The 16,221-nt window shown below is 38.8% G+C and overlaps 1 protein-coding gene across 1 annotated transcript in view; it reads right to left on the reverse strand.

Annotated features, from left to right (window-relative positions):
• Positions 1 to 243: 243 nt before the first annotated feature.
• CDKL5 (cyclin dependent kinase like 5) overlaps positions 244 to 16,221 on the reverse strand; it is a 173,552-nt gene continuing 157,574 nt past the window's right edge. The window contains exons 16-19 of the mRNA XM_057719028.1: positions 15,173 to 15,296; positions 8,403 to 8,502; positions 3,130 to 3,249; positions 244 to 635 (exon numbers count right to left, since the gene is read on the reverse strand). Of these exons, the coding sequence (XP_057575011.1) occupies positions 249 to 635; positions 3,130 to 3,249; positions 8,403 to 8,502; positions 15,173 to 15,296 (731 nt within the window). The 3' untranslated portion in view covers positions 244 to 248. The remainder of the gene's footprint in view (positions 636 to 3,129; positions 3,250 to 8,402; positions 8,503 to 15,172; positions 15,297 to 16,221) is intronic.

A 16,221-nucleotide genomic window follows, 5' to 3' on the forward strand; every position in this document is an offset into this window, starting at 1 on the left:
AAGACTCGTGGGGACTGGCGATCCCTAAGGAACTCCTGTGGCTCTAAGATCCCTGACTAGCATTTGTGGCCGTGAGGAGCCAGCTGGCTCCACACATACAATATTGCACACACCTTCATAAAGCTGAAAAATACTGGCTTACCACCCTGGCCCCTCCCATTCCCCACCCACCCCACCCCTGCCCCTCCCCTCCTAACTGGATTGTCCCTTTCCCCCCACCCCACCCCACCCCACCCCCCCAGCACATATTACAAGGCTGTCTCTTTTAAATCATTCAGATTTGGCATTCGGGACCGATTTGTTCTGTTATAAGGGTGCCCGTTTGGCCCACTCTTGGCACCCAGCTGTTCAGAGTAGGAAGGCCCCTCTGTGGCACTGCGGGTCACAGAGGACACGTGCCAACCAGGGTCCATCTGACCTGGCAGCTGGAGGGCCGGCCTGCCCTTTGGTGTTGGCTCCTGCCGGATGTTACTGCTCCCGCCAGAGGCCTGGCTCAGGGGGTGAATCCGAATTTCTGAGAAGGAATTTTTGGCTTGTTGAGTTGTTAAGGGCTGGAAGCGGGGGTCTGAGGAAGCCGGGTGATTTGAGGCTGAAGAGAGATGTAACAGCTTGCGCAGTGATTTTAATGGCTGGCTCTGAAAGAAAAGATGAGGGTGCATGTAGGATTTAATTTAGAGTAGACTTGAAAGCTGGGAGGAAACGGAGCACAGATCTGAGATGACTGCGTGGAGCCAGGGATGGTGGGTGTGGGAGAGAAGGGGCCAGTCCAGCCTTATCTGTTCCTTTGTTCTTATTCAGACAAGATTGAAGTTATTTTTCTTTAATGAAAAAGCCTAGAAATGTAGACAAAATCTAGAGCTGGTGTGGTGACTGATCAAAGGCTTAGGCACCTTCTATCTGGCTGCATCCCATCTTTATGGGGGGAGGGGGGAATCTCATGCGTCAACCATCAGGAAGAAGCAAAAGCCTCTCCCTTTCGAGAAAACTTCCTTCCCAACAGCTCCACATAAAGCTGCCACTTAGATCTGACCTGCTAAAACTCAGCCATTCGACCATATCTAGCTGCAAGAGTAACTGAAAAAATGTAATATTTCAATAGGTAGCAACGTACTCAGCTAAAAATTGTGTATCTTCTTCTGTTCTTATCTCCCTGATTTTCCCTTTCCCTTGACATTGCAAAATTCCAATGTTCCCTTTCTGCACTTTATCATTTTTTTTTTTTGTTTTTTATTATGTTTTGAGGGGGAGGTATGATTTGGGCACTAAAAATACAAAGCACAGAGAAATAAGCAAAAGCCCTACAGACTCTGAAACACAATTTGCTCACAGGAAGCCTTTGATTCCTAATGCCTGCCTGCTGTGTGCTTGGGGCCTGGGCCCCATGGGGTGCTGCACTGTGAGGGGGACTTCAAGGCAGGAGGGAGGGTTCTGGAAGCCATCTGCCCCACAGGTTTCCCACTGATGAAGGACAACTCAAGCCCTTCTCCTCTTTGTCAGGCGTGATAGGGTCACCATCAGAAGAGGCATGGGAAGGCACCCTGACATTCAAGGCCCTCACACGTGGGCCACGGCCCGAGCCTGAGACACCTCTGGCTGCCAATCCTCAAGGGCCTTAGGGCTTTTAAGGGCTCAGCAAAGTAAAATGTTGATAATCTCAAGAAACACTAAGGATTTGAAGGAACAGGGCATTGAAATCCAGGGGCTACTGCTTGAGCACTAACTCAAGTATAAATCACTCCTGGGGAAGCACCCTCCATGGCCATTCCGAAGTCTGTCCAGAAAATCTTTGTAGTGCCCATGGGAGATGGCATAGTACACAGCACACTGCAAGCGCTCAAAAGTGTGTTTTTTGTTGTTTTTTTCATGGAAGTAGTGTGAAAATGCAATGAGATTTCTGGTGATTTTTATAGTCCTGATCATATGTAGCTATTGAACAATCACAATAGTTCAGATGGAGATTTAAAGTTACCTGAAAAGAGCTTCTTGGCAAAAGAAGTGGTTACACAAAGAAGGTTCTAAAGCCCTGTTCTGTCTATCTTAAAATAAATTAGGAATACAACATGAGGCCCTCTCAGAGCCTTGTGCTTTTAGTTCGGATACACATCCAATAACTGGGATATCTGGTTCTCTAAACTGTCTTCGCCCCCTGGCCTATATTTTGTTAGAAGCAGAAAATATAAATGGTTGGGCAAATACAATCAAAATTTGGGGAGCTCCTGTCAGCAGCTCTAAGTAACAGCTTATAGTTAAAGAGAGTAAACAATAAACCTATAAAAATAGAACCTCCTCCTCCAAATCACAAAAATCCATAATCATTTACAGGCACAAGTAACCCTACAGCCTCAAAAGCTCATGAGGGTTGTGAGAAATTACAGTACAGAGGAATAATAGATTTATAAAATATTAAATACAATTGAAAACAAGTTACATTATGTTACTATGCTCATTATGGGACGCCGAAAAGATACAATATACAATATCTTAAAATTTCCAATCAAAATAGTTTGCTTCAAGGAGATAAGACCTCAGTTACCTGAAAAATTTATGGATTCAGTTTCTGCTTTTTCCCCATTATGGCAGAGAAACGTGACTCTACATACTGTCTAATATGCAGTTCCTAATGCGAATGTTTGCCAGTTTTCTATCAAAACCAGTATGGATTTCAGAAGCTTAAATAGTCTTCCAAGAAAGCTTATTATATGTGTTTCAAGCCGCAGTTTGTAGGCTACCACCTTTAACGAACCCTTAATCTTCACACTATCTCCTCTTACCCTCCTTTACATTTTATGGCACGCATCACTTTTACCATGAATTATGGTTATTTGTGAATTTTTTGCAGAGTTTGTGGGCTAGAACCGTATCTCACTCATTCCCCTTAATCGTCCCCCCTCTCCCCCCAGCTGAAGACTAATGGAAGCTCACTTTTTTCCCCAGTAGGACACAGGTCACTGAAGCAAGATTCATCTGGACTCCCAAGATGCATCTGGCTACTACTGAGCATATATCCTGAAGAGACTCTCAGCCTTGCTGTAACATTGAGAGGCTAAATTTCTCAACCCTGCCCTCTCTTCAGGAGAGACCGGTCACTGCAGAGTCTGAGAGTCTAGGAGTGATGCAGGCACCACTCACTTGGGTCTGTAGATCAGAGATCTTCTCAGGACGCCACTCCTTTGGTCTGCTGCCCGGGGTGCTAGCAGAGTGAATGGCTTTCTGTAATGTCAGAAGATCAGGGCCGTCAGAATTGGGCACCTAGAGCGGAATATGGACAAGGATTCAATAAACACACCAGTAAGCCTAATTAGGATATGCAACCACACCCAAGAGGAGAACGAAAGCAAATCAAACCAAACCAAAACTCAACCCTCCCCTCCAAAGACTCAATAAAAAATGAAATCAAAACTCTCCCAATGTTCACAATGCAAGTAATGCTAGTTAAAGTCTGCTGCCCTCTTAATAATTTTCCCTGCATTAGGAAAAACTGGCAGATGTCATGCAGCTTTGTTAAACCTCAACCCTTAAAGCATTCCCATGCTGTTAGTTTTAGTCACTGTAAGAGAGAGCAGTTAAATTGGGCTGTACCAGGAATTGCTGTCGTATCCTCATTCCATATTGCAGTTAGGTTATGAACCAGTTCAATAAAACAAAAATTTGTTCCTGCTGGGAAAATGATCCAAACCCTGTATTTGGTGGTGCCAAAGAAGTCTAGCAGGCTTTAAAGGATAGCAAAGTGAGAAAGTATGATTTGAATCATATTCCCAAGACACTACCCAGTAAATCTGGGTCCAGCATTATGCACTATGAAAATGCTAGAAATTTGTGCCACAAATTCCAGACGAATGCAATCGGTCCACTCACTGAACACAGGAGAGTAATGCCAAGCAAAAGCCCTGGCCTTCAACTAAGTGACCAGCAAAAGCTAGAGCCAGGCAAGGAAAGAGCAAATCACCAACTAACAGAAGCTGTTTTTTCATGGAGCCTTCAAGCTCACTCAATTTGGTCAACTTAACTTGGTTTCAAAGAAACAAACTGCCAACCAAGTGTTAACAAACTGTGAGCCAAACGAAAGGACATTTGTTAATTGTAAATGTTAATCGAATTCTTTACAGGAAATAAGGGATTTTATGAATACTGTCTGCCAACAACTGGCTAATCAGACAACCCAAACTAGCCTTTCACTAGTTTGTTTGTTTAATAAATAGCCTTTTATGCTTCAACCTCCTTAACTGATTCAGAAAATCCAGAATGTCAAAAAATTTATATCTCAGTGAATTTATGGAACTGGCTCAGGTACTTAACTAGCACAAAGAGAATATGACCCCATGAAAATAAAAGACATGCTGTTGTCATCAGTAAAACAAGTTTACTGGAGCAGTTTTCAGGGCTACCATACGTAAAAATGGGTACCATGGGTGGAGTGACTACAGGAAGCTTTTTCAAAGAAGAACTATGCTTTAAATGATTCTTTGAATTAAAAAGAGGAAAGAGGGATTTCTTGATGCTTGGATTCTCCCCGTTGGTGGAATCTGTCTGCAATATAAGATACAAATAAACTAATTGCCAAGGAAAAGAAAAAGGTGTTCTTAACGAAACTCCTAGCCCTTGGATGCCCTCAAATTGTTAAATATTAACAGTCACTGAAAGACTCTCTGTGTTGTGTGTGCATCTAGAGAGGTTCTGTGTCATTTCGCACCTGGATGTGAAGATGTCAATAATGTAAATTCAAGACATGCAGAAACTTCTATGTATATAAAGAAAATTCAGACAGGCTCAATACCTATAGCAGGAATGTCTCTAGAAACCTACGCACATATATTCACATTAAGCTTAAAAAACATTTAAGGATTTATTATTATCAGAAATATGACTGTTATAAAGAGTTATGTTTAAAGAGCTATTGATGAGCTTCAGTCTTTTCCTAATAGCCAGAGGGTACTTAAGCAACTAAATAATCTACCATGTAATCTGCCTGCCTATTAGGAAAAAACAAAAAGATATCGCAAACCTTTCTGAACATGGTCAACTCTTGAACCAGAAAACATCACTTGGAAGAGAAATATATCAATATTGCAGGATTCTACCACTGAGGAAGAAGCCTGGTTCTACACTGTGAGAAGTATTCACACCATGGAAAAGAGCTGGTACAATTCAGAATACCCCACAAAAGTGAAGAAACAGCAAGTTCAATCTTTAAACTGAAGCATGATTACCAGTTGAGATACTAACTAACTAGGGTAAAATTACCAACTTGGCAAAGTCACCATATGCTCTGAGGGCTTATGTAACTGTATGAATGTGGAACTGAAGCCAGATTTCCCAAGGCGGCTTCCAGATTTGCTTGAGTCAAGGCAGGCACCTTTACAACACAGAATGATTTTTTGGCACAACTTTTCCCTGCTTTGGATATTTTAACTTTCAGAGAACCAGAATGTATATGAAGGTGTTCAGATCATCTTTTACTGATGTGTATGAAGACATTTGAGTAAAACAGCCCACAAGGTTTCTTGCTCCCAAGACAGAGATCCAGGAAGAGTTTAACTTGCATGTCCAAGGAGGCCACAAGAGAGCACTCAGATATGTATATGTATAACTAATTCGCTTTGCTGTACAGCAAAAAGTAACACAACACTGTAAATCAACTATACTCCAATAGAAAAATAGTAAATAAAATAGAGAAGCAACAAGGATATATTGTATCGCACAGAGAATTCTAGCTATTATCTTATAATAACTTTTAATTGAATATAAACTGCAAAATTACTGAATCGCTATGCTGTACCCCTGAAATTAATATAATATTGTAAATCAATTATACTTTAATTAAAAAATTCAAATTAAAAAAAAAAAAGAGAGAGAGCTCTCAGGAACAAGTAGCCAGAGGCACTCCACACTGGTGGGCGCCTGGCAGGGACTGAGCTGGGCCTGCTGCTATTCAGGAGAACCCACCTCCAGTTCTCCCAACTGATTGTGCAACTTCGGGCAGGTCACAACTTGCCTGGGCAGTTCCTATATTAGCAAAATAAAGGGGTTAAACTAGATTTAGGACCCACAGAGACTACTCTCTGTGCACTGGGTATCAGATTTCCATTTTGTTCAATCTTATGCAAAGGCCACAATGCTTTAAATCTTTCAAAGTTCATTTACCTAGTTTCCTTTTGTTGAGTTCTAGAGAGTGAAGAAAAGTTAAATTTAATTCTGTTCCAATGCTCATTTGAAGGAGGCAGAGTTAACACAGAGTCAAACTTGGGAGCCTGAGGTCTGCCAGGAAACACTATAACTGAGTGCTCTTTGGAAATATTACTCTAGATATCAAAGTCCTTTAAACATTTCCCCCCCTCTTTTAGCTAAAAAAGTGCAGAGGTATAAACAACTTTGGGTTTGGAAGGCTTAAGTCATTGTGACCTGTGCAGAGATATTTTGCAGTTACTTTACATACCAAAACCAAAAAGCATGAAACTCTAAAAAAAGTAAGTTCAAGTGGAAAGTATGTTAGAGACTAGTAAATTTCTTATTTACCCTACTCTATACTATTTAAACATCTAAAATTTGAACCAGATCCTGAATAATAGTCAACATGTACATACTTGATTCATGCCATAGTTAGCCGCAGGTTTAATGTTGGCCTAAGTCAGACATCAAAAGTTAAATCTATATACAAAAACACCTTCAATTCCTATGTTCTTGCTACTTTCTTCCACTTAATCACCCCACAATGGCTATGGACCTGAGGTTAGGAACAAAAACAAACTCGAAATAAAAATAACAGTGGTTAGGAGGCGGTAGTCTAAGTTTAATATTCATGATGGGTAAATATGTTCCACAGATGATGATAAAAGTTTTATTAGCACTTTACATATTTTAAGCTTCTCTACTTCAAATCAGGTCCATTTTGTTCATCTGGTCTAAATAACACATGTAATTAATATGTGACTAAATGACATCTTAACTGGACCTTCTACTTTAAGTGAGTTTCAGTTAGAGATATAGGCAGTTTTTTGTTTTGTTTTAAATGAACATTTCAGGAAAACTACGCAGCCATTAAAATGAAGATAATAAAATCTGTGTAGTAATATACATATTGTGTGTACGTGTGATAGTAATATTAAAAAGCCAGAATACAAAATTGTACTAGAATGACTACTATAATTTAAAACAAACTAAAAAACCACTTTCTTTCTGCAAACATATGCACAGGCTAAAAGACTAGGATATATACCAAAATCCTAATACTAGTTGTGATAGAGTGGTGAGATTAGAAATGATTGTTTTTTCCTCAATTTTTCTGTAATGAGCTCATATTTATATTACAGTGACATCATAAATTTAACAAACAAGCAACTGAAAGAGTAATGTAGAAAGATTAGCTAGGAAGACCTTTATTAAATCCTTACTTCAAATATTATATTCTGTTTTACTATCATCTATCTCACCTTTACTTACCATCGAACATAATCCTAGGCTTTTCATAATGGAACAGACCTCAGAAAAACTGAGTCTAATCTACACATCTTAAGAGATGAAATCAATGAAGTCCATCTGAGTAGGTCATTTTGATTATGCCTTTTTCCTTTTTAAATAAATGAGTCAATCATGTATGAAGTAAAACTAGAAATAAAATAATTTAAAATGGCTGACTCAACCTTGTCTAATCCCAAGGTGTCATAAAGCAAAGGAGGAAGGATGCCTTGTGTGAGTGAAGACGTTCCTGCTGGCCTGGAGGCCTGGCTTCCCCATGTGTTCTCATGTCACTAACCAGCAGAATTCTTGCCTGGGTGCTTCAGTGATGTGATGTGCATGGTTCCACGCAGCCAGCCCTTGGTTCAGGTGGAGGGCTCTCAGGAGATGAGACTCGTTCCATTTCACAGTTCAATCACAAGATAAACATGTCCTCCTACTAAAGCAAGCCCTGAAATCTCAAATACTATCTCCTGTCTGTGACTAGGCAGCCCAGAAATGCACTTGTCAACATGGGAATCAGACAACCAGCCAAGGGAGAATAATGAACGATGGTTAGCTAAGAATTTTAAGATTTAAATACAAACCAAAACCATTTCCTAAATTTTCATGTATCTTTAACCCTCAGAGAGCAATAAATCCTGCAGCTTCATAGTTTTTAACATGAATGTAAATCCACATGGATAAGATGTTTATTGAGAGAAGGTTAAAACATTCTCTTTCATCCAAATTAAATTTCTTCTATTCCTGGAGATTCTGTTGAATCTAGAAAAGGCTCTGTGAGAGGAGAATACTTGTATAGAAATTGAGAAAGAAACATATACAGTATATGCATGTCAAGTCTCAATAAGAAAATAATTCACTTTGATTGCCACGTACAAAGTGTAAAGTACCCACAGACTAATGTAGACTTGTATGCCATTGTAAATAGAAATTGGCCATCTACTTACTGTTTGAGATTTCTTCTTTTTCTTTTTCATTGACCTGAAAAAACCTTGTTTTTCCTTTTCCTTGAGTTGTTCAGAATGACTAATGTTTTCAGGACTTTTCCTAAATGGGAAGACATTTTTATCATATTGATCTTTCAATCATTCTCCTGCCATTATATGACAAGCACAATGAAGATGAAAAATGCATGACACCAGGTTCACATAGCCATGAAGAATCAAGCACATGGGTAAAGAGCCTCTAAAAAGCACAGAAAGAACTGAATCTAATCAACCATGGTTAATGATTAGCCTTTGGCAAAGGCTTATTTGACCTAGCAATTTGAGCATTATTACAAATGATCTGTAACTATGCTGCAGGACCATTTTCATGCTGTTGAAAACCTCAGAATTAGAGAGTCTGAAAAGCACACGGTTTGAAGGATGCCTTTTCTATAAACCTCTGAGGAAAACAAACGTTTTCAGTATTTTCATTTTTTTATTTACCTTTTAAAAATCAGCTTAACAAGTTCATTATTAGTGGCTTGCCAAGGTACTGAAGATGAAAAAAAAAAAATCAATACTGCTACAGAAACCTTACAAATAAAAGTAAAAATTGCCTGAAACTGGAAAATTCCTTTATAAAAATCTTATATTTATTTATTAAAACTAAATAAAAAATAGATAAGGTAAGAAAAAAATGGAAACAGGATGAATGCTTTAATACAAAGCACCCTTCTGCAAAAAAAGCTTCTAACTGAAAATAATGACATTAAGCTTCATACCACTGACACCACCAGGTATTCTAATACAAATAGCAGATATTAAAAGAGAGCAAACAAGATACCTCAGCCCCAAGAAGTTGACTACTTATATGTTAACAGAGGCCCTATATTACTTAAATTAATTTACAGTCTTTAAAAAACAAATAGAATGATGTCATTCTTGAAAAAGGCACATTCCTTGGGCCCTATTTTGAATTTGAACATCTAGATGACTGTGGAAAACCATTTTCTCAAATGACTGAATTCCTTCTATTAGCTATTCCCTAAAATCAAGAGTAGAAACATTAAAGGTGACAGAATTCATTCATATTTATGGTTTTAGAGTACTGAACACTGAAATTACTAGAACATCTAAAAAAATATGAGCAAACCAGTATCCCTTTACTTGATTAAATCTGTGTGAAGGCAGAAAATATCTATATAAACTATTACAAAGCCACACGATAGAAAATACCATGAAGCTATTTTTAGAAACCACATCTTTACAGATTTTTCACTAATATGAAGGAATATTCCAACTACAATACTAAGTGAAGACAGCAGGATTCAAAACTTTCTACATAATACGAGCCCAACTGTATTTTTTAAAGAAGGCATATGTGCATATATATATATACACGTTTTTTAAAAAGCAGGAAGACAATTTTTTAAAATCTTAATAGTTATCATTTCTGGGTAGTAGGATTATTGGTGATTTGTTGTTACTTCTTTTTAATTTCAAAGACAAACATGTACTACAGATATAATAAAAAGGTTTTACAAACCACAGAAAATTCATTTGAAAAGCCAAGAACTCATGATCAAAGACCACAAGGGAAACAATTTAGAGAGAAAGAGAGAAGAGAGAGAGAGAGAAACAGACAAAAAACAAAAAGTAAAAACCATGACCGTTTGAAAGAGCAATGGTCACTTCTTCTTAAGTGTTTAGCCTAAAAGTTAATGGGAATACCAAGGAAGTGAAAACATGTACTGTAGGCTCAAGTGTTCCTGAAACTCATTAGGACCTGCAATTTTAAACCCCACTGAGGGAGTTTCAAGTTCTAATGTTAAAGTTTTGTAATACAACACAACCAATAAAATTATTAGCATTGGGACTCAGAATGATGCATTTATAATTTTGAAAGCTAGAAAACTTCAGACATGATGGAATGAGTGAGAATGGAATAGTGAAAAGTTAAATATTCTTTAAACTCTGTGTTGCAGTGCTGGGAAAAACACTCTCATCCTAATGACAGACTGGGCCTATTTGGTCAAAGTTTCTTATGACAAGTACTTTTGAGATTAAGGAGATGAAACCCTTGGATGGGGCCTAAAGACAGACTGCCCTAAACTAAACTCTAAGCCGCAGCATTCAGTTATGTGAGGGTTCTAGGGAACACAGCAGAATAGTATAAGTATTGCTGGAATCATAAAAGCACCACTCTTAGAATTGAAAGGAACCACAGAGAGCATCTAGTCCAACCAGCAATACTATTTCTAACGTTCTGTAACTTCCAGAAGTTAAAGAATTAAATGCTTATGATATAGCTTATATCCTTCCATAATGGGGTCTGCACATAACCTAGAAGCACAGCAGAGTATTCAGATTAGCACATAGAAGTTTTTACTAATCAAAGTCTAACAAAATCTCAAAGGTCTGCTGAGGTGACCTAGTTAAAGTGCTTTCTGCCAACCCAGGAAATCTTTAAGGGGGACACATTTATCACGACCACAACCTCAGGATGGGAATGGGCGTTACTATAAGAATGTTAATATTGGCATGAGAGGAAGTGAAGGCTTGAGACGCTAGTCCTAGAAGGAGCAGGATTTGGGTGGGAAGAAGATTCTGTCCAATAAGATGAAACTGAGAGGATGGGGGGTGGAGGGAGGGTACTGAAAGAGAAGAAGGAACAAGACAAAAAGCCCAGTGTTTGCAGTTCCTTGTGTCCCCAAAACACAGAAGATGAATCAAAGACTTTCTGCAGGGTCTCTTCAGAGGCACTGGATAAACCAGAACCCAGGGGAAAAGGCGAATGATGAGGAAAACATCTTCAAACTGGAGCTGCAGAGAGGCGGTGGGGCCAAGATCCAGGTGGAAAGAGATTCCAGGGGCCAAAACAAACAAAAAAATAAATTACCCTTGAACTAGAGGATGAAAGCTAGGAGTAAAGTGTGAGTGTACATGCATCACAAAAGACACAAAAGGAAGTCAGAGAGAAAGAAAGAGAGCCAGTGGAGGAGTGCAAGGGAGACAGGGAGGGAAAAGACAAAGAGAGGGAGAAGCTACACTGAAACATACACATACAGAGAATTAACAGAAAAACAGAAGGGAGAAAGCTTGTGAGAGAGACTTGGGGATGGAGAGAAGCTGCCTGGAACACAGGCACCTAAAAAGCTGTGTGCTGTACAAATGAATGAAAAGAAAGACCTGAACATTTATAGCCAGTATGCACCCAATGGGTAAGAGCAAGCCCGGTGACAATCTCATTTGTGAATTCTGGACCCTGCTACTGATTCTACCTGGTACGGTCAACAGTTGTGTGCTGAGTTGAGCTAACTAACTATACAGGCAACAGATGGGTTTAAGAGGAGCAGCACAAGAGAAGGGCAAGTGGGTGATCACATAAATCTCAGGAACAGGAGTTTTGAGAAGGACCACTCAGGTAGTCACTTGGCACATTATCCAGGACTGAAAAAACAGCGGGGGGTGGGTGGGAGGGGGTGGGCAGCAAGGATGATGGGGGGAGGAGTGTGTGTGTGTGTGTGTTGGGGGGGGTGGTGAACAATAGCAGTCTCCTTCCTGAACACTCATGGGACTCAAATATTACCTAACACAACAGCTACTATTGTCATAAGGGGTTAAAGAGGAAAGAGAATTCAAAAGACTCACCTAAAAAAAGCAAGGAATTAAAACTGATTGACTCAAAGCCAACCAACATTTACAGAGTACTGTGTATGTGCCAGAATCTGTGTTAGGTGTTGGAGATACAGAGAAAAACTAAAACAAGGAGCGTGCTGTGACCCTTTCCCTGGCACCCCCACTCCCTTGCCAGTGTGACTAGGGTGGGTTGGCTAACGTCTGTGAGTAGAAAGTCAGTGACTAATTCTACAGGAATAATTCTGTGAATTATAATGACAAGTAATAATGGATACCAATGTATTCATAACTTTACAAGAACAGAAAGCCTGGCATTATGCAAGTGAGTGACAGCAATTCTTCACTTATCTTAACTACCGGGATTTCTAATTAATTTGGTTTACTATTTAAATGTCAATTTTTAACCCAATTTTGACAGCAGTCTTTCTAAACACTTGGCCTTTTTATGGAAAGTAAGAGCAGCCTATTTTAAACACATATATTCTACATGGATATCTATTCTATGTATAAAACCATAACAGCTAGAAATGATTTTCCCACTGGGGTCTGAGAAAAAGCAAAAATACCCCTCTTCTCTCTACAGCTATTGTTCAGGATCCTTCTCCCTTTGCACACTGTATTGTTACCTGGGATTATTTCTGATAATCTCGGTGCCAACTGCTAGAACTGTGCATAAAAGAAGAATAAACAGGCTCACAGGGTGGGTGGAGGTGTTTTCCCATTAGTAAAGATGATCAGTCTGACTGCATTAACCTTATTTTTGTTGTTCTGAAATATTGTGGCTTATCTCCCAGTTCTTAACTGGATTCGGGACAGCTGAGATGGCCAGAATAACAGCTCTGGATATTATATTACTTTATCTATTTATCACTTTAAAGTATGACATAGTAGCTTCATTTTTCCATTGCAAGAAATGTGTATACTATACAAATATCCTCTTCCCCAAAGAAATGTAAAGTACTACTAACAAGGAGAAATAGACTGCCCTTAGGTAAGTGATAATTTAGGAACAGCAATTCACTATATCACCATGGCAAGGCTTATTCATGTTTTTGTAACAGTTATCGAATGGCATCTCTCAAATATAAATATGGTGAACCAATGAGAGATCTTGTTCAAGAAAAAAATCCAAGACAAGACGAGCTTGATGGATGACTTAGAGTAAGTTAGATGTGATGCAAGGAGAAATATCATTGCAGCTTTATCATCAGAGGTAGTAAGAACAAAAGAATATAGCCAATTCATCCCTGGCAATTCTGGAATTCTCTCAAGCCTCGTAACAGCAATATCAGAGTAAGGATGACTCAAGGAAGGCGTGTCTAAAGTTCAGCTTCCCAACTGTGCCTCTAATTCTTTTTAAAACAATTATTTTTAGGTTTCTACATATATCCAGGTCTAAACAAGCTCTACTAAAACTGATAATCAAAAAGACAGAACAATATGCTGTTAAGATTATTAATCCCACATCTGGATTTAGTTTTGATCTGACCTACCTAATTTTCATAGGACTATGTTAATCTGCAATCGACGCTGTTTTAAACCATCACCACTTCATCATGTAATAACCAAGACAAAAAACAATTCTGTCTGTAATTCTGTATTCTCACAACTTAAACACTATTTTCCAGCTTGTCAAAACCACACTTGAAAACTGTCAACGCCGGTAACTTAAAGAAGTTGTACCTGTGCTCTCAGATTAATGTATAGATCTTGCCTATAGTTACACGGAGAAAGAATGCACTGAAGTTCATCAGCAAAGTAAGTGGAGAGAGGAGACACCTGGCAAATCATACTGAAGTTAGAGAACATTAATGGTAAAAACTGCCGCTGCCAACGTTTACAAGTCATAACGGTGCCAGGCACTGCTCTAGATGCTTCTGATGTTTGATTTCACTTAATGATCATATCTACCCTATGAGGGAGGTGCTATTTTACAGACAAGGAAACTGAGGGGCAGAGAGCTTAAGGTCACATGGCCAAAAGGTGTCACTAGTCAAGATATCCTATTTCTGGAGTCTAACCTCTGAGTCAGTAATGTATAAACTCTCATAAATAAGACGATAGATACAAAGTATGCTTATAAAAGAAAAAGTATTTATAGCTTTAAGAAAACCATTTTTATTATTGTAAAAATAAGTAAGTTATTTTCCCCACAGGGCATGGTAACACTGAAACCTTGATATAACCCTGCCAAAAGGGTCCAAATTGTGTGAATTCCAGCAATAAACAGCAGAGATGGAATCTGACAGATTGGTCTCATTCTCAATTCAGTGCATTACAGTGAAGCACCATTTTTTTCTCTTGGTGGAGAACTTAGTAGCTCTATGAAATACATACAAACACCCCTCACATCTAGATTCTGGGAAGTCTTTCTGGGCAGCTGAAAACACAAAGTCTACATTATTTTAAAAAATAGTCTTTACCCCCTCAGACAAGATCTGCTAATGAGACTTGATGTATGTTATAATTCTCTCCTTAAATTTTTATTACACGACACAAAGATTAAAGGATAAGCAAAATTGGCGCATCATTTTATCCTGACTGCCAGTTCATTTCTGTGGTAGCATGAAGGGTTGTTCCCCTATTTCTCTCTTTTCACCTTGAGTGAAGGTCAGGTGGTACAGAAGTAAAGGACACGAGCTTTGGAGTCAGAACCCATCTAGGTCTAGATCCCGGCTCCCTCCTCCCTGCTACTGGCTGTCCAGCACCAGGCAGGCTCCTTACCTTTTCTAAGCTGCAGTTTCCTCATCTGGAAAGTGGGAGGCACCCCTACTTCAAAGGCTGATTGTGAGTACTGAGTGACACAGTGCACACAAAGGGCTAAGCAAAGTGTCTGCTACATGATTCAACAGCAACAAGCAGAGAAGACAGCGAAGGACATCAATCACGTCAGAAGAAGGCGATGGAAGACTTATGAGGTATGTATTGACCCAGGATATTTTCTTTCTTTTACATGAGATTTAATATAAATGCTGAGCATGAAAGAAACCATTACAAATAATGACAAATCACATTTCCCTTATTAAACAATTTCTCTTTAGAAAGAAAGGCCTAGTAGGAGAAAGAACGCTAAAGAGTTTATCCAGAATTTCTGTGAAATCTCAAATCTACAATTAGAAAAAAGAAGAGTTAAAACAAGCTAAAATACCTACCATGGATCGAATGCCGGTTGTCTTTTTGAGTGGTTAGTTCCAGAACTGCTTTCTGATGGTAGGGAAGAAACTCTGGTTGACACATTATTTTCATGGAAAGAATTGTCTGGACGTGGAGATGGCACTGAATAAAGAAAAAGTAAGCCACTGATGTACTCTTTTTGTCAAAGCAGTTCTCGTGTTGTTCTCTTGCATTTTCTCTCACACAAACAAAATAAACTAACAAAAAGATAAGTCAAAATCCTCATTTGCCCTTCATGTAATTTTTATGTTTTCTGAAGCTGGAGGCATTCCAGGGAGCATCCCCCGCCCTCCCCCGCAACTGCTTATGACAGTAACTTGCAAGGGTCAATTAACAGCAGGCAATATATATTCAAGGCATAAACTGATGTGTCAGCTGATAAACTGGAGAACACCACAGGAGATTTAAAAGTATGAATATGATCCCCACCTCCCCATTTTGATATTCTTTCAAGTTGAGGCTTTCTTACATCATAAACCCAACTATGTAAAATCTATTCTTAGTCCGAAATGATTCTTAACAGTATGTGTGCTGGAACACACAAACTACAGTTTAACCCTTGCCACTTGGCAGGTAGTGTCAATTTTATATGTTTTTAAACTCAATTCCAAAGAAATTTGGTTATTTACACAAAAATAACTATTTTTCTCTAAGTTTTCAATCCAGGAGTAAACAAAATGACAAGCCACGATGTATGTGAGTAAATACTTTTCTGCTTTTCTTTAGGGGCGGGGGGTCATTACCTTTTCCTGTCAATTTCTAAGCATTATAAATCAAAATATATTGCAAATTTCATCACAAAAGGAATATACAGGCTGTATATAAAGACAAATGACACCATTTCACTTCACTCTTGGCCAGCAGGACTGAAAATGGGAAATATTCTAAAAACATCTGTCGTTTCAGTGATTCTGCTAAATCTTCATCCAGTTAGATTCAGTAGCATCATTGAAATGAGAGATGTCTCCAAATGTTTCACCTGGTTAAATCTTTTCCTTCTATTTCTAGACTTTCTAAAATAAAAATG

Source organism: Hippopotamus amphibius, chromosome X (assembly GCF_030028045.1).
Source record: "Hippopotamus amphibius kiboko isolate mHipAmp2 chromosome X, mHipAmp2.hap2, whole genome shotgun sequence".
NCBI lineage: Eukaryota > Metazoa > Chordata > Mammalia > Artiodactyla > Hippopotamidae > Hippopotamus > Hippopotamus amphibius.